The following is a 20,552-nucleotide window of genomic DNA, read 5'->3' as shown; positions in this document are numbered from 1 at the left end:
AGAGGCTGCAATTTCTGAAAGTGTCTGGAAGGAGAAGTCTTGAGATCACTCTTCACTCTGGCACCTGCATTTTTGTTGCTGTAAATGTGAAGCAGTCTAGGAGAGGGAGGTGGTTAAAACCCCCTAGCAGGTCTGACTCACATCCCAGAGGAATATTCTTTGTGCGGTTGGGCTGGGCTGGGCAGCACACAGTGTACGGGATGGGGCAGTGAAGTCAGAGCAATCCTGCCCTCCACAACCGCGACGATGTTGACACAGCCTGAAGGGGTGCGCAGAGGAGAGGAGATCCCAAGATTATCAGTGCAGACAGAGGAGAGGAATGTTGTTTGCTTGTAGCTCTTCTCCATCAGGACTGGCAAAATCCAAACACAGAGGGAAGATGCAGGCAGACGCCCATGTACAATTTGAGAGTTTAACAGAGATAAGCAAGCTCAGGGACAAAGCCAGGGGCTCTAACTTCAGCACAAGAAAAACTGGTCACAGTGCAGGCTGGTTGTCTTCTGAAAGCCTTCTGGAGACAAGGGTCTGTCCAGGTCACCTGCAAGCAGCTAGCGATGCTGCCCAGGAATGCGTACAGGACATCGCTCCCTTGTCACCTGCCCCCACAGTCCTCCGACAGCTTTGATGAGGGAAAAGCCAGCTATGCCTGGTCTCTACTGGAGTCCAGTGGTGATGTGGCTAACTCTACCACCTTCTCAATGGCAAAGTTTGTTATCAGACAGACAGAGTGGGTAGGCTTGCAGATGAGAGAAAAAAGACCAACTGGCAGAGAGAAGGAGGAAAGCAGAACTGAGACAGATGCTCAGACATGATGGCAGTTGTTTGCTTGGTTTCGTTCCTTTAGGAGCTGGGGTTAGAAAAGAAATCTCCTCCAGGAGATGCTTTCTCAGCAGAGCCACTTCAGACCAACTCCTTTGCGTTGCAGGGCTTTTCCTAGGCAGCCTGCGCAGCCAGCCCTCCCCCCAGCATTGCAACATCTCCTGCTTTCCAAAGAGGCAGGAGCCCAAAAAGCAAACACAGGAAACCCCAGCCCTGGTCAAGGTCTGGGAGGTAAATTTGTAACTTAGGACAGATCGTAAGGATGCTGCTCCGTAACGTGTAAACACTCTTTTCTTTCTCCAACAGCCCAGCGCAGCTGAGAGCTGGTCGCAAAACCTCCCTTCATGGTCGAGTCTGCTAAAGAGACAGGACGCAGGTTGGAAATGCAGCCGGGCACACAGGCTCCTTATCCCCTGGAGACGGGCTCCTTCCCTCACTTCTGTAAGTCCTTGCCCTGACCCCACACGAATTGGCAGTGCTGGGCAGCAGTGCGGGCTCAGCTGTGGGTTGGGCAGCAGCGCGGATGGGTGGCGGGACACCACTGTGGCCATTGCCAAGAGCCGTGGGGTTTGCCCAGCCTCCTGGGCACGCTACTCCTATAGCAATAGGTGTCAACTGAACGGAGCCTTTATGGGAGTTTAATTCAGGTGCAGGTTTTGGAAAGAAATCCTCGTAGTGCTGTGCTGCACTCTCCATTGCAGGAGGGGAGGCTCAGTTTAGATGCTGGGTAAAGCTATTTAACAGGAGTAGTGGCAATGTGATGGGACAGATGGGCTGGGGATAGAGGTGGCAGCTCTGTCCCCAAAGGTCTCTGGTCTGATTTGGGGCAGGAAGATGGGTGAGATGAGCTTGCCAGGTCTCTTCCAGACCTGTTTTCTGTGAGTCTGTGCTTTCCTCCTGCAGCAGAGGGAAAGAAGAGTGTTTAGGGTGTGGAAGGCAATACTGTATTTATGGGTGAGGGCTGCGATGTCTTATACTAAAGGAGTTCTGGGGGTCAGCTCATAAAGGTCACTAAAGGACAGGTGGAAGTTACATGTAAAGCCAGTTAAGAATTTTCCATAAGAATAATACTTTTAACAAAGCGGTGTTTCTCCAAAAACTGAAGCTTTCCCTGGATAAATACTGATTTTGTCAAATATATTGAATATGTGCATGGGTATGTACAGAGCAAGAGAATTCCACTGGGAAAATGCCATAATGGTGTAATTAATTTCAGATCCCTTTGAACCTTGTTTGTGTTTTGACCTGACCCAATGTGTTTCACTACCTCTGCTGCATATGAGCCTCTTTGCAATATATGTATAACAATATTCTGACCAAAAGGAATATGTTTACTTGCCTTTATATATAATTTCCAAGTCACATAAAATTTAAACCAACATCTTCTCTTGCTTTCTTAGTAAATACGTCACATATCCATATCAATATCAAGTTTAATTAGCATCAGCAGATACACTATTTGTCTGATTCCTGTATATCAGGTAAACCAGTGGCACAACGCTGGAATTGATCCAGTTGGATGCAAAGTAACCTTTACACTAGGGCCCAAACCCTGGGAATTGAAACCCACCCGTCTTAGGCAGATCGCAGGCTGGAGGGACTGCAGAGAGGGCAGGAGATATTAACTGAGTCCAAACGGGCAGGCAGCATGCTGAGATGACAAGGTAGCAGGCAGTGGGCAGGCGTTTGCTGGCTCTGGCTTGGGCTTGCGGAGAAGTTGCTTTCCCCTTCTCTCTGCCTCGCTTCCCTCAGCTACACAGCCCGTGACTGTCCTTGGTGTGTGGTGGCAGCCTGTGGGGCACAGCAGGGCCCGTTTTCACGTCCTATTGCTAATGTCTGCCCCAAAGGCACATTTGCTGGCGTCCAGGACTCACTGAGCTGGTACCAGCTCTGAGCATGGCAAGGGACTGGTAAATCTGTCCTGCCGTCTGGGCTCAGACCACCTGTGAGGCACACAAAGAGCCTGTGGGTTTAAATCCTTCCCTTGAGCAGGCTAAGGGGAAAGGGACTTCGGCAAAAGGCAGGACTGAGAGCTAGGCAGGAACTTGAAAGCATTTTGGAAAAGCCACCTAGGCTTGTGCCTGGTGATAGTGCTGGTGTACAGTTCCTTGCATGAACCCTGTGCAATTCTAGCAGGGTTTCTGTAATGCCACACAAATGGGGAGGTGATGCATGGCTGTAAGACATCCTTGGTATATTTCCACGCTGGCAGAACTCATATTATAACGAGGGCATTGAGGAATTGTTGAAATTTTTTTAAAATTCTATTTATTTATTTTTACAAGTACGCCACTCAACATACCTGGATTATAAAGTGCTCCCAGGGTGAGGGGAGTTTGGGTCAAATTCCGTCAGTTTTGGAAGATTCCCTGGCTTTTTGCTGGGTTGATTCACCTTACACATGAGAAACTGCCAGCAAATGCCTGGATGCTCACAGCTCTGTTTCCTACAGAAACCTGGACAAATAGGTGTGCATGCAAGTAAAAGACAGAGAGAAAATTATGCTCTAGTCTCAGAGATCTAAAAAGCTGATCTGGGTCATGAAAACCAGAAAGGCACCCATCCCACCAGCTTACTCCTCTCATCCTTCAGGATGAAGGAAGGGCACACAAGAGCTCTGCCTGGTGCTCAGCCCCAGTCTCAGTTTCAGGCTTAGTCCACAGACTCTGTTGTCTGGAAGTGATCTGCACAGGATTTGTCACCAGCTGCAGCCAACGGAGCCCAGAGTTGAAGTGTAGCGTGTGCTGCCAAAACCAGCTTGCAGGTACTCACAGGTTAGCCCCTTCCACTCTGCATCTGCCAATAAAGCAAGCATCCTTCCCATGCTGACTTTTCCCAGCTGACCTTTTTAAGCACGGTTGCAGGTTCTGCCCAATCTTCCCTTTGACAGCTCTGAAGATTCATTCCGAACTTTGCGGAGGCAATTGGTTTACAGGAGGGATCAGCAACCTTTCATGGGTGCAGGGCCAGCTTGCCTTTGTCTTCTTCAAAGACAAGCTCACGCATGCTTGAAAACACTTGCAGGGAGCTGGGAGATGCTGCCTTTACAATGGACGAGATGGTCCCCGTCAGACAGTGAGCTCGGAGCTGGCTTTTGCATGAGAAAAAAATTTCTGTATTGAATTCAGGGAGCTGGGAAATCACAAGTGACTGAAACAATAGGAACAAATCCTACTGCAACTTTCATGTAACTCCAGTGATCTTCTAGGGAGAAGACTTTTATTGCTGGGCCTACTCCTTGCAGCAGAGAGGGGACAGTAAAAGCCCTTTAATTAGCTGATGAGGAGGGGGTTTCTCCTAGGCTAGACCAAGAGTGTTGTAGTGGGCATTACTGCAGTGATAGCAGTAGGGGAAAGGGTGGGTAGGTGTTTCTTGCAGGTGTTTTGAGTGTCCTCTTGACCTACTTCAGCTGAAAACTGAAGGCAGGCTGCCTAAGGGCTTTTTTACCCGGAGTATGAGGTTAGAGGGTGGTTTGGAGTTTTTTTTTCTTTTCTTGCTGTGATCCTGCTTGGTTTCTCTCCTTGGTTCTGTTGCAGTAGCTTGCTGAGGTGATTCAGAAGTTGAGTTGAAAGTCCTCACAGTGTGCCTTGTGCGATGCCTGGCTTTGCTCCGCTCTTCCTGTAAGTCTCTTGCTTGTGCTGAGCCATCTCCTATTGCCAAGTGGGTGCTGCCTCTCTGGGGAGGGGTGCTGGGCTGCCCTTGGGAAAGGGAGAGGATGGGGAGCAGGGTTCTGTCTCAAGGCTCATCCACATGTGTCACAGTAAGGGCAGAGAGGAAGTCTCTGGGAAACTGCAATAATGCAGTAAATGAGAGCAAAACTGAATGTGCCAGGATGGGGAGGCACAGTGTGGTGTAGCGGTGCATTGCTGTGCCCCGAAAGCAACAACGTGTAAGGTCTTCTCTATCTGGGTGCCATGAGCTGTCTGGAGTAGGTTTCTCTGTGCCCTCTCCTGTGGAGGAGCATCACATAGGCATGAGCCTGAAAAAGCCAAGCAGCAGTGTGGTGGCTCTGATGTGCCAGGATGCGAACGCCTGCTCTGTCCTTGATGTCGGTGGCTGCTGAGCACAGCTCTCTCCTCAGACGGGCCCTGCTGCCCTGTGGGTTTTCTGCAATGCTCTTGTTTGCTTTCTTGTTATTGCTTTTTAACAGGAAGCTTTTGACGTGATTCTGGCAGAAATCGCTCTTGCCTTGGCCTGCCTCTTCTGAGTTTTCTCCAGAAACGTTGTTGGATCCTGAATGAGACATTTTGGGGTCAGGTCTTGGATGGCCCGTTACCTGTGAGGGGTGTCAGAGGCGGTGGCTGTGGTGTGGGGAGGCCAGGCTGCATCCACACCCAACTGGCAGAAGTGCTCTGCTGGCTGGAGTTTTGCAAGGGCTTTATCTGTAGTTTATGGCGTAGCCTGTATTACTGTGGTTCTATATATATATTTATTACTAGAGTAAAGCCTCTGTGTTCAGTGCTTTGAGGAAGAGAAGCCTTACACTGCAAATCTAGTTGGAGAAGCTGTGTTCAGAGACCGAGAGAGACTTGGGGGTGGATTCTCCTCTTGTTGGCACCAACCCTGCTGGGCTTGAGGGCACAAAGTCGAAGTGCAGAAGGAATCTGGGTCTCCTTCTAAAAACAAACAAGATCTGAGTTTGCAGTCCCTCGGCACCCTGGGGAGTATGTGGTGCTTCTGCTGCAAACCCAGAGCAGATGAAATCGGCTGGGGAGTTTGGCCGTTTTGAGGTGCAGGCTCGCTTCTTCCCCTTGGGTCCATCTCCTTGGGATCCCCAGCTGAAAGGAAGGCATCAGAGCAAAGATACCTTGGGCTGGGTGCTGGGGCCATGCTTGCTGGTCCCAGCAAGGTTACAGGAGGATACAGCAGTGTTTTGGGAGGAAGGCTGCCTTGGTGTCTGGCTGGCCCTGGGGACAGTGAAGGGGTTAAAGCCCAGCCGTTCTGCCCAATCAGTCTGGCTTGCCTGTAATAACCAATTAACGGAGTGTAATTGTGCAAATCCATATGTGGCAGTAATTACCAGGGAGATTAATGGATTCCTTCCTTTCTAAGCGAACCCACCGCAGCTTGCCAGCGTCCCCCCGCCACCTGAAAGGACTCGGTGAGGGGGGGAAGGCAGGAGCCGCTCTTCCCTGGACACTCTGTGATGAAGCCCAGTGGACAGGGAGGCCCCGTGGGGACTGCCCGGTGCTTGTTTAAATAACCCTTTTCATCTCCCTGCGTTTCCTTACATACAGCTCGCTGCTCCCTGGCTCAGACCCGGCCTCCCGAGGACAGTTCGTGCCCAGCCTGCCAGGGCCTGGGCTGCCGCGTCCCTGCCCTCCCCATTGTCCATTCATTCCCTGCTCTCCTTTCCCCTGTTTAGCCCTAATTGCTGCAGAATATCGCGTTTGTTTGCCCTCTTCTTTTGTAGCTTTGTTATTTTAGTTGCAATGGGTAATCCAGCAAACTGTTAAAGGCATACATGAGGCAAGGAGGGGACAGCAGGGCGCTTGGGGCAGGTTTTCAAGCCAGGCAATGGGGTTGCATTTATGGGGATGGCAGCTTGCAGGCAGGCTGGGTTTGCCACATACTCTAGGATGGGTTTTCTTAGGGATATATGGCCACAGACGTGAGGAGCGACCCTGGAGCAGGTGAATACTTCCCCCTCCAAATGCTCTCGGTGGGGAAACAGGGCACCAAGTCCTGCTGAGGGAGAAGGGGATGCATTTGTGGACCTGTCCCCTGGCAGGTCACCACCTGGGCAGCACGGGCTCCATCCGCAGTTGTAGCAGCATCTTGGGCACTTGAGATGAAAAACCGCCTGTCCCACCCAGCAGCCCTGGCCAGCCTTGCCTCTACATCACATGTGCGGGTCTAAGCCCTGCTGACCCATGGTGCGGGGGGGAGCTGGGAATAGCTCAGCTCTGTTTCTGTGCCGGGCAACGATCCCTGCCCCTGACAGATAGCTCATGCAGAGAGTCAGCCCGTGGGGAGGGCTGATGTGCTAGCCAGGGAGCCATCCGTCTCTGGCTGCACGCACAGGGCTGCAGGTGCCCCAGGGGCAGCTCTGCTTGCTCAGCTGGGGACGGGGCAGGTGGCTGGGGAGCCAAGTGCCCTTTAGAGCCTGGGATGGCAGGGAGTGGTCACATCATATCTCACATCAAGCATCCTTGCTGCCTTCCTCATCAGGCCGAAACAGTGATGCTGGGATTTGAACTTGGGTCTCTGATTTTTATTTTTTGTTTGTTTGTTTGTTTGGGGTTTTTTTTACACCCTGTGTGTAGGCTGGGACTTGGACTTGGGGTAAGCTGGAGCTGTATGGGCTGGGTGAGAGCATCCAGTGGGTGTAAAAAGCAGCCAGACAGAGCCAGGCCAAAGGTCCATCTTGCAAATGGTAGATGCTTTCGGGGGAGATAGGAGCAGAGTGTGCTCTAGTGTCCTTCCTCCAGCAGGTGCTTCCCAGCAGCCTTTGCCCCGAACTGTTCTGCACCTTCCCTCAGCGATAACTGTGTGGGTCCGGGACTGGCTGCCCCCAAAATCTGTAGTGATAGCTGCACAGATGTCCCTGCAGAGCGCTGGGTGGCCCTTGTCTGGCTGTTCTCTGGCAGCTCTGGCCCCGTTCACTGCCACGTACACAGTGATGGACGTAAATGACCTTTTTCTTATTGCTGACTTGTTACAAAGGCCAGGAACATGGCTGCTCCAAGGGAACAGCTGTGCAAGGTGCTCAGCAGAGACATAAGCAAGGCTCTTCTCCAATGAGGGTTACAGGTGATGGGGGAGATTCTTGCCTGGAGGTGATGGGAATGCACAGAGAGGTGCGTCTTCCTAGAGGACCAGGAGAGGTGGAGAGCCCTGACAAATGCTGCTTTGGGGTCTGTTTGCTTGGGGTCTGGGGACCCAGCCTGCACTGATAGCTTGGTTTCCAGCCAGAAAGAGGCACTGGAGCAGCTCTAGGGTATTGCAAATGGGATAGGTTTGTTTGTCAGAGCTGTGTCTGTTGGTGTCAGCTGAGGCCCTTGACTGTTTTAGTTCTTCCATTTCACCTGACCAAGGGTTCATCAATACTCATCTTCCCTTGCTGCTGTGTTATCCTAGGTTAGAGGTTATGTGTGCCAAAGCATGGCATGGAAATGCGTCTCCTGGGTCTGCTCGGCTTGCAGGAGCTTGAAGTAGCCAGGTCTTGGGGGACCAGCCTTCCTGGAAATCTTCCCACCTGGCACAGGTGCCCAGGGGGATTCAGAGAAGTACTTGGGGCACTGAGGGATGTGACTTGCCCAGTTTCTGGGATGCTCGAAGCGTTGGGTCTTTGCTGCCCTGGATTTTAGGTTCCAGGGCTTCAGGATTTAGTGGATAGGTATGACTTAAAAGCCTCATTAATGAAGTGAGCCAGGAGAGTCTGATATGTGTGGGTATGGCTTAGCTCTTAAATGTCCAAAGTTCCCTGTGGGAACAACCCTTGGCCTGTGCTGACTCCCATACTGTGCTTGGGAATTATCTGATGGAAAGTGCCAGGGACTGTTTTTACAACCAGCAGAACAGTCCCAGGGACCATTCCCTGGAGCTGGTGAATTTACTGGAATAGATTAGTCTTTAGGGCTGTGCTGCTGGTCTGGGAAGCTTATGATCAAGAAGGGACTGGGCTCTAGATTTTGCAACTAAGATACGTCCAGCTAGCAGAGGAGATAGCTCTGTGTTGGAGAAGCTGCTCTGGGATCTTCAGGGCTTGCTTTAATAAGCTGATTTAAGTCAGTATACATCAGTGCAGTGCCAGTACTCAGGCATGCATTGCTGTGCCTGCATCATCCCAGGTCCTGTCTCTGCTTCTGCTGTGCAGAGGCTGCTCCTTCTGCTCAGAGGCTTGAAAGGACAGGGCCAAAACATGTGGCTGTGGGCAGGTGCTCACTTCTTTCTTTCTATTGGGAAGAGGTTGGGGGGCAGAGAGCAGATATTTGACAGTGCCAGCAAATGTCATTCCACATCCCTGAAAATTCTTCACATGCTTGCTCCTTGCTGCTGTGCTGTCTTGGCTCTGTGTGGTGTGGTCTGTTCTTGTCTTGATCCAGGACTGTTCCTTTCTTTGGGGCACAGGGATTTTTGTCATGCTCCCATGGCTTTAAATACCAGTGGATTTTCCATTTGATAGAGGGGAGCATGTGGCTTTTGAGAAGAGAATACGTTTGAAAGGCAATGGAGGGCATTGATGAGGAAAGGGATGCTCACTGTAGCTGGCTCCTTACCTGCCCCTCACCTGCACAGCGAGGCGAAGGGTTTTAAACAGTTTCTGCAGGGAAGCATTAGGAGGAACCAATCTCGTGGGAGAACATTTTGGCCGAGTTTCATGTTGTGTTTGTCTCCCTTCAGCTGCCATTGGAAGGTGAGTCCCAGGGGAAGGACAGCCACTAGAGCAGAGAGGTGTGTGTATCTGTCTGGGCAAGGCAAAGAGGTGGCTTGGTCCCCTGAATGTCAAACAGACCAGGCTGGCTGAGTCTTGAAGTGATGTTGGTTGGATCTATAGAGAGATGAACGTGTTGGTTTTCAGTGAAGTGGAAGTCAGCATGGCTTAGGGGATGGACCTAGACTATCAAAAGTGGAGTTGTCTGAGCCACCAGTGGAGGCAGAGGCAGTGAGGGCTGAGCTGAGGTCTTTGTATCACTCTTCTCCTGTCTTTTTTTTACTGCTGATTAATGAAGGGCATCTTTGGGCTTCAGCTCATCTTAAATTCATTTTGTGCCTCGTGCTTGGGCAGCAAGACTTGCTTGTGCTTAATTTCTTCCAGTTGCCACACCTGGGCTGTGTCTCTGGATCCAGTATTTGTGGAGAGGCTGCATAGGCACGTCTCTGCAGCATAGCATTGAACACGGTGTGTCTCTGGGCAAAGATGTGGTCTGGTTTATTGTTTGGGGGGCTTTTTTGTGTGTGTTTCTCCCCCACGGTGACTCAGAGGCATTATAGGTGTGAGCTGGGGGCTTGCAGTCTGCAGGGCTGCTGTGGTAATAGTGCTAGGCCAGGGCTGCTGGATCAGAGTGTTTGGAGCTATGGAAACTTGTTCCAAGACTTGCTTGAAACTCAGTGGAGCTCAGGAGAGCCATCCCCAGGAAGATCCTGTCATTACAGAGACAGATGAGATCTTTGTGCTTTAGAGGAAACAGCAAAGCTTTGAGAAACCTGCCTCTCCCTCTTTCATGCAGACACGCTTGGGTTTTAGTGGTATTTTATTTCCTTCCTTGCTCTTAGGGGATCCAATGGATAGGCTGAAATCTACTGAAAAAGGGTTAATGAGCCAGTGGGATCTGCAGAAGTGAAGTGGAGGTGGGATCCAGGTGAGCTGCCTGGCTCCTGAGGAGCTGCAAGCATCCTAAGAAGGGGGCAGCAGCCCACCCACTATCCCACCAAGGCTTATAGAAAGTGCCTCATTGACTGGAGCAACAGCTAAACTATGAAGACAGCTGGCTGAGAAGTGCTGACTGAAGCTGCACCTTGGCAATATGGTAGATGTGGCTTTTGGGCCCTTGGTCCAGATCAAAAGCTCTGTGGCCGTGTGACACAAAGTGCTAATCTGGTGTAAATGCCTTCTCCTTCTTCAGATCTTTTAAAATTATACTAATGGGCCAACTTGATAAGGCAGGCTTTATCCTGGATCGGATACAGTGGGTGCCAGAGACCGGATTGTATTGTAGACGTAAAAGTGCAGGAGAGACAGGAGTGATTCAATGAAAGCCGGAGCCCTTGCTATGGCATTAATGTGACAGTGTGCAGTCAGATGCTTGCACTTAATCCAGGCAGTGCTCCGTGGAGAAACCCAGTGTGAGCAAGCTTGAAGCTGTGGCCTTGCTTGCTTGGAGAGAGCATGGTTAGAAATCCAAAGGTCCATGCTGATCTCTCCTATCCCATGTCAGGATACAGAGGGGCCTGGGATGAGGTGTCTTAGGATAGATATCAACCTTCTGGGCTTTTGGGGCCTGTCTGTTGTGGCTGGGACCTTAGGGACCGGACTGGGCTGTGGCTGGTGATGGCTACTGTGCCTTCAGCCATGAAGGTATTGGTGCTAGCCCCTGATGTGAAGCTGTTCCTCTTGGATGCCTCCAAGCCTTCCTCCCCTGAGAAAGTAGCTACTCGGAGCAGAAATAACCCCTGTTACCTTGAACTCCAAGATATCCATATTTGCCTGTCTGGTATAAATAGATCATCTGAGGCAGCCAGATGTGATGGAGATTGACAGGTTGTCTCTGGAGTTTTGCACTTGCTGAAGCAGGAGGAAATGCAAAAGCACGAACGTGGGGATGCACAGAGCGAGAGTAGCAATCAAAGCCCCCAGCTGCACAGGAGGCTGTGGCATCTGCTGGGGGGGATGCAGGTGGGAGCCCTTTGTGGCCTTGTGCGGGGCAGTGATGTGAGAAGACCTTCCCCACCCTGTGCTGAGCTCTGGTGGCCATCAACAAATGCAAGGTCCAGCAGACACCTCGTGTGGCTGGCCTGTCCCCCATCAGCTGTGTGCCACCCAGCTCCAGCCCTTGCCAAGGAGGGGAACATAGTCTGCTCACAAAAATCCAGGTTTGTCAGCAAAAGAGAATGAAGAATGGAGCAGGATCTGGGGGGGGGGGGGGGGAAGGCTTTTGGAAAGTTTTGCAGGAGTTCTGCAGAGATAGGTGGGGGGACCAAGTTTCACTTAGGTAATTTGTTTTTGGGTAATCAGAGAAGCCCTGAAAATCTGTAGGTATTTTGTTACTGAGGGATTGTGGGTTTTTTTTAGAATTCCTGTCCCTACAAGCAATAATGCAGGCTTAACGTGGTCAAGGAACCATTTCTGTTGAAATATTTCCTCTGAGAAATGGTGGTTGTGGGAAAACAGCAAAATTGTGGGTAGTTGCATGGACTGTGTCTTCTAAAGTTTCTCTGAGAACTATTTTTCAGGAGAGGAGGAAATGTTGGTCTTGAGAGTGTAGTTTTCTTTGAAGGAAGGTAACCTAGCTGTTTTGAAGCATTTTGCAGAAATCCCAGCTTCACATCATGTGTACAACAGTGTTAAAGAGGGGCTTGCATTTAAACGACAACCCGTAGGTCCTCTGGCACTCTGACTGGAAAGTTTGCTTGCAGCGTGGTATCAAGGAGGTATCAAGTGAACCTTTTCTTCACCTGTCCTTTGAAAGCCCCTTGCTGAACACCAAATAACATGTCAAAGTGGACTTTAAGAGCTAAGTGTTCATTTCCCACCAAAATCTCCTCTGGACATGAGTGCCTTTTGGTCAGAGACCTGCCTTTGGATCTGAATGACTTCAGCACTTGCCCGTAGAAATCTTAGCTTAATTCAGTTCTCATCCAACCTGGAATCCTGGTTTTATAGCCCAGTTTGCTGCCTTGCACCACTGACAAGAGAAGTCAGGTGCTTAGCTTGAAGTGCAGAGGGATGTATGACTCTCCCAGTTGCAGTATTGAGGTTCCTTTTTTGTCTCCATGATCTTTATTCCAGCAAAGCTAAAAAGGTGGAGTGACTTGTCTGAAAGCAGGCAGGGAGCCATGAGCTCCCAAACCCTGAGTTAGCACTCTGTTGACCCAGCCATTGCTTCTTGATACAATGCATGCCCAAACCTCCATGTGGTGTAGCCCAAATCTCCTGTATTATGGGCTTGCTTATTCCCTGCAAACCCAACCCAAAGCAATGGATGCTTTTGACAAAAAAAGTATTTTCCAGAGGGTCCAAATGACTACTTTTTTGGATCCACCTTCCCAGGAATACTCTGCTGCATGCTTTTCTATGACGCTACTGCTGCTGACCTTTCTGCTCTGGCAAGGGGGAGTCGCTGGGAAGCACATAGGCAGTGATTCTTTGCTGTTACAAAGGCTGGGATTGTTGGCAGCTTGACGCCCCAGAAAGTGTCTAATTGACTTGACTCTCTCTAGCTGGGCTCCAAATGGATTTTCTGCCTCAGGATATCTCGGCATTATAGTGGACCTGTTGTTTTTGCTCCTCGCATGATATTAAAAAGTGCATTGTTGGAGCAGAAAGCGTGAGTCAGAACGGATGTGCGGAGGGAGCTGCCTGTCGCCCTGTGAATGAGCGCCAGCGCAGAGGAGCGGCGCAAGATGGAGGTCACCTGCCATCTGCAGTTAGGGGCTGAAAAGTTTCTTGGAGCATCCTAGAGAATGAGCTTGGCTTGATGGTTTAGATGACACTTCATATTCAGAAATGGACAGATGTAAACCTGCCCTTTGCATCTCAGATAGGGAGCATTAGCATAGAAAGATCTCTTCGAGTAACTTTGCAGTGTTTGCCTGCTCCAGTGCATCTCCAGTGTGGGCTTGGTCCGGGGTGCCCTTTGGGCTGGGCAGATGCCTTTCTCGGGATCTCTTGTCATCTGGCACCAGTACCTAGGAGTGTCTCACCTGCACCTGTGTCAAAATGCTTGTGCCACCACTGGTGCCTGCCTGGGGAGGTAATTCCCCGTAGGAGTGGGCAGCTGGGCCCTGCAACCAGCAAAGCTGCTGGAGGTGCTTAGGCAGGTGTAAGAGGATTTGGTGACACTGCTGATTAGTGTCGAGGGCCTCATTATGGTGCTGGTAATTGAAGGTCTCCCAAGGTTTAAACAGACTGGGAATTATCTGCCCTCAGAGGCTGCTCTTGGCTGCATGGGATGGTGCTTTCTGCAAGGTAGGCAGTGCCCTCCCTGGAGTAGTCTGGTGCTGGGGATGGTGGCCCATGCCCTCCAGACCCTGGGGAGGGGACCCACATCAGGTGGCAGCCGTGGGGCTCGGGGAGAGATGGGGAAGGCCTGGGGAGAAGGAGAGGGCAGGCTGTGTTACTACAGGTGTGTTTGTGGTGTTGCTGTTTGAATATGCTGCTGGTGGTAATTGCATTAGCCTGGTGGGGCTCTGGGGCTAATTTCATTAGCTTGGTGTCTGTGGTTATTGCTCTACAAGAGACAGTGGTGAGAAAAGGCAGGGCTGGGTGGGGAAGGGCTGATGCAGTAGCTCCCTTCCCCTCCATCCCCAGGGAATCATAGGGGGCACCTTGCTTCTGGTGACTTTTGCCTGTCCCAGGCCAATGCCAACCAGTACAGCAGCTAAATGAGGTTGGGTCAGACCATCAGTTAGCCTGGAGAAACCTAGTTTCAAGTCCCTGCTCTGCCACTGCCTTCCTGTTTGGCCCTGAGCATGTCACCTGGTATCTGTGTGGCCTCCCTTGGAGGCAAGCAGGGAGGGGAACAGGCATTTTGGCTCCTGTGGCACTCAGCCTGGTAGCCCCTGTTGCACCTCACTAGCCATGTGAAGGGAGCCCCAGCTCTAATGGCAGCACCCCGTGGGCAGTGAGTTTTCTCTGGGACTCTGTAGCTCTGAAGCAGTGTGTCAGGAGGAAGATGCACGTGCAGCTGTAGGCTTGTGAGGGCTACAACCTTTTTATTTGCATATGCTGTTGCCACATGCATGACCGTAGAATGCCTCTACCTTTAAACAGAGATGGAATGGGGGACTGTTGGGATTCTTGGTCATATTTGCAGTTTTCCTGGTGCAATCCAATGTGCAAGGGAAAGGGACCATATTTAATCTCTAGCTTCCCTGGTTCTGGGGCAGGGTGGGATAAGATTATTCTGCTTTAAGCCTTCACGTGTTTGGGGTCTGGCTCCAGAGACCAGCAAGTCAAAAGGCTTGGTGAAGTAGCACTGGGAGGTCTTTGAGATGCTATTCCAACACACTGCTGAAATATTGGCTGCGGTACAATGGCCTTGGAAAGCTAATGGGCAGGTGAGCGAGTCAGGTACCCCAATGCGATGTTAGCATCTCAGCTTGGATCAGCACTGCTTTATCGGGAGTCCCACTCTGACTGATGCCCCCCAAGGTGTGGCTGCTGGATCACAGTCAGCAGCACCGAGTCCCATCTGGGTGCAGCATGGCAATGGTTTTCCGTCCTAAAATAACAGTGGCAGTCATAATGTCTTCTCCTTTTATGTAACAAGGCGGGGGGGGGGGGGGGGGGGCGGGGCAGGCAGAATAAAAAGCATTCAATAATTTGAAGCAGTGAATTGTGCAATGAATTGTAGAAATGGGGGGCTGCCTCTGGTCCTGCAGTACTTCTTAAGAGAGACTGGGTTGGTTCCTGGAGTCTGTCACAGACTGATTTGGGTACAGGGGCTGGAGCTTCTCTGCACCCCGAAACCCATGGTGGTCCCCTAAATGAATTGCCTGATGCTTGCTTTGCCGGAGGAAAGTGCCTGGAGGGCTTTCCTTGGAGTTGCTTATCATGTACATGTGTTCTGCAGCACTAAGCACTCACTAACCCAGATCTGCTAAAAATCAATAAAGTAATCCACTTACTGCTTGGGACTGCCAACCTTTTTAAGGAGCTCAGAGCTGTTTTGTCTTCTTTCCTCTCCCCTTTCTTCTAAGCTGGAAGAAAGAAAAAAGGGATGGGGAAGGGGGTGCTGGCAGAGCTGGACTAAAATCAGGCTCTTTGCTCTGGGCAGATCAATAAAAATAATTCCCTACTAAAACTTCATTAGCATGGAATTAAAGCTGCTGAGATCCTGTGTGGCTGGTAAGAATTAATGGTTCTACTAAATCTCAGCACGGTTGGTGCTTAAAACGCAAAGCCGCTTCGTTGCTCACACCTCCCAGTCCCAGTGCTGCTGGGGCTGAACTGGTCGTGCAGCTGGCTCTGCTGCTGCTCTGCCCACGGCTGCTCAGCGAGGGCACAGCCCTCTCATCCAGCCTGAGGGAAGGGACAAGCCAGGCTGGGATGGTATGAGGTGTGACTCAAGCAGGTGGAAGCAAAACTGCTGAGCAAGAGTGGATTTGTCTTGAAACAAGTGGCTTAATTCTGAGTGCTGGTGGGCACTTGGGAACTCGGGGTAGATGGCCCCAGTGCATCTCTGTGGGGTGATGGACAGATGATGGGAAAGGTCTCTGGGTGGATGCTGGACAGGCAGGCTTCCCGTCATGCCAGAGCTTTTCCCTGAACGGGATCAGAGAAACTTTCCTCTGACAGACTGCGTGTGGGGCTGTACAAAGTCCCTCTCTTCTGTGGCAGTCTTGGATCTTATTGAGAGTGTGCGTGTGTGAAAATCGCTTCTTTTGGAAGCAGATTGTTTGTTGGGGTTTTTGATTGGAAAATGTTTCTTTCAGTCTTGTCACAGAGAAAAAAACTCGCCCTGCTGAGAAATTCAATTTTCTAGCCAAAGATTGAAACAAGCCACCTTGCAGCCAGCTCCTCCGCAGCGCTCTGGGTCTCTGCCTCCAGGACCTTGGGGCATCCCCAAGTGTGGCTGTTAAAGGACAGCGCTGGAGGCAAAGCCAGCATTATCCTGAAATAGCAAACTTTGCTTACAGGTTAGAAACCCCTGTGGTTGCCAGTGACCTGCTGCCCCTTTGATTAGTGCAGGGTGAAGACTGTTTTGGAGGGACCCATGGGTGTGTGAGACTATGGCTGGGTGAGTGTGGGGCAGCACCCACCGAAACAGGAGGTGTGCCTACGGCTCCTGCACCGGGATGTAGCTGTGAACACTTGGAGGAGGACTGGGCCTTGCTGGGGATGTCCTTGTGGTATGTTGGGGTGGTGGCAGGGGAGGACACAAGCTCAGCTGAACACGGAGAGGGACAGGACATAGCACCGCCATCAGTTCCTGCTGTTAATGCTCTTGTGCTGGATATCGAACCCTCTGGTCTCCCTTCCCCGGAGCTCAAAACTTGTGGCTTGCGAGTGGGGTGTGTAAGCATGCCACTCAGCTGCTTCTCCTCCTCTGAAACAGTTCTGCAGTGCCATTAATGTTTGTGCAATAAAACAAATGAGATGTGAAAGGTGGCCAGATAGAAAATACAAGAGTGATCTCTTCTGTTTGTATTCCCCCTGCAAGACTGCAGTTACTTGGGTTTTTTGCCTCAGTAGAACCTACTCTGAATACTGATTTATTTTTTTTATTTATTTTTTTTTTAACTGTGAGGGGAAAAACAGTGCATGTATGCCTGGAGTACAGCTAATGGGCTATGCAGAATGCTGATACTGTTGCCTGCAAGTCTCCTTGCTCCTGAGAGCAGTCTGGTTATCCATTCATTCTCCTACGTGGAGATGCACTCCCAAGTGTTAGGTTGCCATTCCCAGGTAAACTCCAAGTACTGGAGTTGATCTGATGTACCTGCTACCCATGAAGAGCTGTGCGTCCATGTCATGGTATCCTCCTGATATTGCACATTACCAGGTCCTCGCACACAGCTGCAGAGCAGAAATGGGAGGAAGCCAAATCACCTTTTAAAAATAATTTAAAAGTTATTAATATGAGGGAGGGAAAAACCCCTTTCCTCGCTTAAACTCTCTGGCTAGAGAGAAATGGGTATGGCAGTGTCTGAGAGTGAAGGAAGAAACAGAGAAGGAAGAAACAAGAGTAACCTTTCCTTCTCCTGCACACGCAATACCTCGGGGCTGACAGCACCTCAGTCAGCATTTGCGTGAGCTGGGGCTGGATGCTGTGAACAGCTCTGTGCTGGTATATCGCATGCCTTCCCCTTGTAGCGGGCTTAATGCCAAAGGGCAGCATGGGCCCTCAGGTGACCTGAAAGGGGCCAAGGCCAGCGGGCCCTTGAAGGATGCCAAACACCCTAATCTGCTGTGCTTCCCTCTTTTTGTCTCACGACTTGTATGGCATCCTCCCCATCCTGTACGTGCGGGTGGTTCACGGTTTTCCTGGGAAGGCAGAGCCCCTTGCTAGCCCTGTGCCCCCTTTCTCTGCCACATGGCTGGTGCCAACAGCAGGGCTGCAGCCCACCTCCTCCAACACACACTCAGTCAGTGCAGACCTTGGTCTCCGATGGCTTTACGACCTCAGGCAAAATTCCTTCCTTCTCCATTCCTTCGAGGTGACTTCATCAGAGGTCACCCAGATCAGAAACCAGAAACAGTGGGCTGTGCTATTGCCTGCATCCCTGCCTCTCCCCAAAATTGCAGCAGCTGTGCAGGGGGCTTGCCAGGGAACTGGGACTGCTCCCCCTTCAGACTAGCAGTCACTGGAGGAGGCAGTGCTGGAAACTGCATGTGGCTTTGCCCCGATCTGGCAACTGGCTGCTTGTTTCTGCTTATTTCTACCTATTTCCTGCAGTACTTCACTGTCAGGGTGGGTGGGCTTTAAATTGAAGTTGTGGCTGTAGGTATGGGGCTGTCTGTGAAGCTTACTGCATTCTGCTGCCATAGCTGTCAATGCTTTACTGACTGTGTGGTGTGGATCGAGCCCCTGGGACTCTGTCCCATGTCCCCACCTCATTCCACACAGCTTTAGTAACCGGCTAATGATGCTTTTTTTGGGGTGGTTTGGGTGTCTTCTGGACTGCTTTCAGTGGGGTTGGGGAGGGGAGTTGAGCTTCCGACACCGCTAGCCCCAGTAAGGTCCTGGTCCTCCTCAGCCCTGGCTGTGTTTCCTAGGGGTGACCACGGATGAGCACCGCAGGGGCCATGACTCGATGCCAGGAGCGCAGCTGAGGCAAGCTCGGCGCGGGATGGGAGCGCGGAGCTCCCTGCCCTGCACATCCCTAGCCCCAAAGCGCTGGGATGGTTGCACGTGTGCTGCCGCCCTCTCAGCCAGCCCATCATCAGGGCACCGGCCCCTCTGGGCGAGGGTTGGTCCTTTGCGTGTCTGGAAAACACCTCCACATGGCTGGGGCTAGTATAACTAATAAACTGCATCGAGTCTTCACTGGTGGAAAAGCAAAGCACCCCCCTCCTTCCCCACGATGCTCCTCCCCTAAACAACTTAACCTCCCCCCCCACCCCCAATATTCTGATCTATACCGGAGTCGTCATGCATTGATCGGCGTCTTATCTGGGCGATTATGCTACCCGGACGGTCTGCCGTGAATTTGCAGGGAGCCGAGACAGCTGAGCACGGGAGCCAGCCCTGAGCGGCGGAGAACAAGAGCATGTCTCATCCCGGCGAGCAGCTGCCGTCGGCCTGAAGCAAGGATGAGGCCACGGGAGAAGAAGGCAGCTGCCCCGGCACCTTCCGAGAGCCCCCGCTCCTGCAGAGCCATGTCCCGACCCCAGCGGGTTGCACGGCACTCCGGGCGGCTTTGAAGTTAGAGGAGGCAGTTGTGTTCAGAAAGGCAAGAGATGAACTGAAGATTAAACATGTATGGGAATTATCCTCACTTCATTAAGTTTCCCGCGGGCTTTGGCAGTAAGTATTTTACTTGCGTTTGCAATCTGTGCCTTCTGGGTTAGGTGGAGGAACTGATCCCGCAGTAGGAGTATGGGGGGGGGCAGGTAAAGGGAATTTAAAAACACGTTTAACCTAGCTCGTTTGTGGCTGTAACCTACATTGCCTGTGTGCTTATGATTGAAGCTCTCCTGTGATTATATGTGCTGTGAACTTCAGCACAGCCAAACCGAGCTGCCTGAAATTATGCAGGCTTGAGTCAAACCACGACTCTTTGCTCTGAAGTTTAGTATATGGCATTTGAGAGATGCATGTACGTGTTTGCGTGTGATGGACTGAATCTATGCGTTGAAAGAATAGGATCAAACCAAGTAATTATCTTTCTAATTGCATTTTTATGAAGTTGTTGGAGGAAAAAATTCCTTTTGAAACATAAAACAGCCCCCAAGAAAATCTAAAGAGGGCTCTTTCCTTGCCTGGTGGCTGTCTCCTGCCCTTCTGACACAGATACCACCATAATCGCGTGAAGCTGTGTCAGATTAGCCAAATGAGGCTGCACAGTGAGATAGCTGTCTGTGAAGGGCTGCGTCTGCGTGGCTGTGAGCTGCAATACCCCCGCGCACGCCAGCTGTGAGAGAGCCCCAGTTGCAGAAACCAGAACTGCTCTTGGGAAATGGGCTTTGCAATTACTGGGGCTCGCTCATTATTTTTATCTGAAGTTATTCCCCTCTTGCCCTAACGGGGGGGATGTGTAAGGGGAATGGGTTGAGGAGCTGTAGGGTGCTCCCTAACGGAGGCAGGGAGTGGGCAGGTTGGAGCGCTTGGCTGCGAGGAGCTGGGAGCACCCACGTATCGGCTGTTGACAAAATATTGATGCTGCTCCAGGGAAGTTAAAGTGCATTGTTGTTTATGAATGTGCAAAGTCTTAGTATCTCTGGAAAACCCCTCGAGTTGTTCCCAGCCCTTCAGGGTGGGTAAATGCCTCCAGGACTTGCTCTGGATGCCCCCAGGCTGCATACATCGACCTTTTATTTCTCTGCTAGAGAAGAGGTTTGTGCAGGCATTGAATTGCACGTGGGATGTTCCTGCTACGTGTATATTTTTTTTTCCTCCCTCTTGCACCAGATGCTCACCTCTGGTAATTGTCCAACTCCAGAAAAGTCATTGGTATTGCATCAAGTCATCCCCAAGTTTCACAAGCGCTTGACTTTCCAAAATACCTTTTTAGGCAGTTTCTGCAGAAAAGAGACGACTCGCTGGAAGAATCTATTGCTCACTGGTGGTTTTAAGGAACAAGCAAAGACAAGCCAAACTCTCCTATTGCTGCAATAAGAGTAAAACAATGGAAGTGTTGTTTGTGTTTAATTTGTGGAGTATTACGAATTTACAAGGAAGCGAAAGAAAAGTGACATTCAGACTCATCTTCATAGGAACCAGGCACAGATCCCTGTAGAAACAGGGGTCACAGCACTCAGCATAGCCTTTGGGAGATTTCTAGGAAAAGAAATTGGTAGTAGGAGCAGAGGTGTTTCTGCTCCACCAGTAAAGGCAAAGGAACTATTCTCCAGCCCACGGACAGTTCAGTGTATTGGGACTTTAACTTTCATTTAAAAGTATATT

The 20,552-nt window shown here is 50.9% G+C and overlaps 1 protein-coding gene across 4 annotated transcripts in view; it reads left to right on the top strand.

Moving 5' to 3' along the window:
* Positions 1-1,126: 1,126 nt before the first annotated feature.
* Positions 1,127-20,552, top strand: part of RXRG (retinoid X receptor gamma) — a 40,783-nt gene continuing 21,357 nt past the window's right edge. The window contains exon 1 of one of the 4 annotated variants that reach the window (XM_069789798.1): positions 1,127-1,260. In XM_069789798.1, coding sequence (XP_069645899.1) covers positions 1,164-1,260 — 97 coding nt within the window. In that variant the 5' untranslated portion in view covers positions 1,127-1,163. Of the gene's footprint in view, positions 1,261-13,370; positions 13,451-18,506; positions 18,954-20,552 lie in introns of those variants that run through there. The other 3 variants (XM_069789800.1, XM_069789799.1, XM_069789801.1) reach the window with 3 other exon arrangements.

The sequence above is a fragment of the Haliaeetus albicilla genome, chromosome 8 (genome assembly GCF_947461875.1).
Source record: "Haliaeetus albicilla chromosome 8, bHalAlb1.1, whole genome shotgun sequence".
Taxonomy (NCBI): Eukaryota; Metazoa; Chordata; class Aves; order Accipitriformes; family Accipitridae; genus Haliaeetus; species Haliaeetus albicilla.
This window is presented reverse-complemented; position numbering and strand designations above follow the sequence as displayed.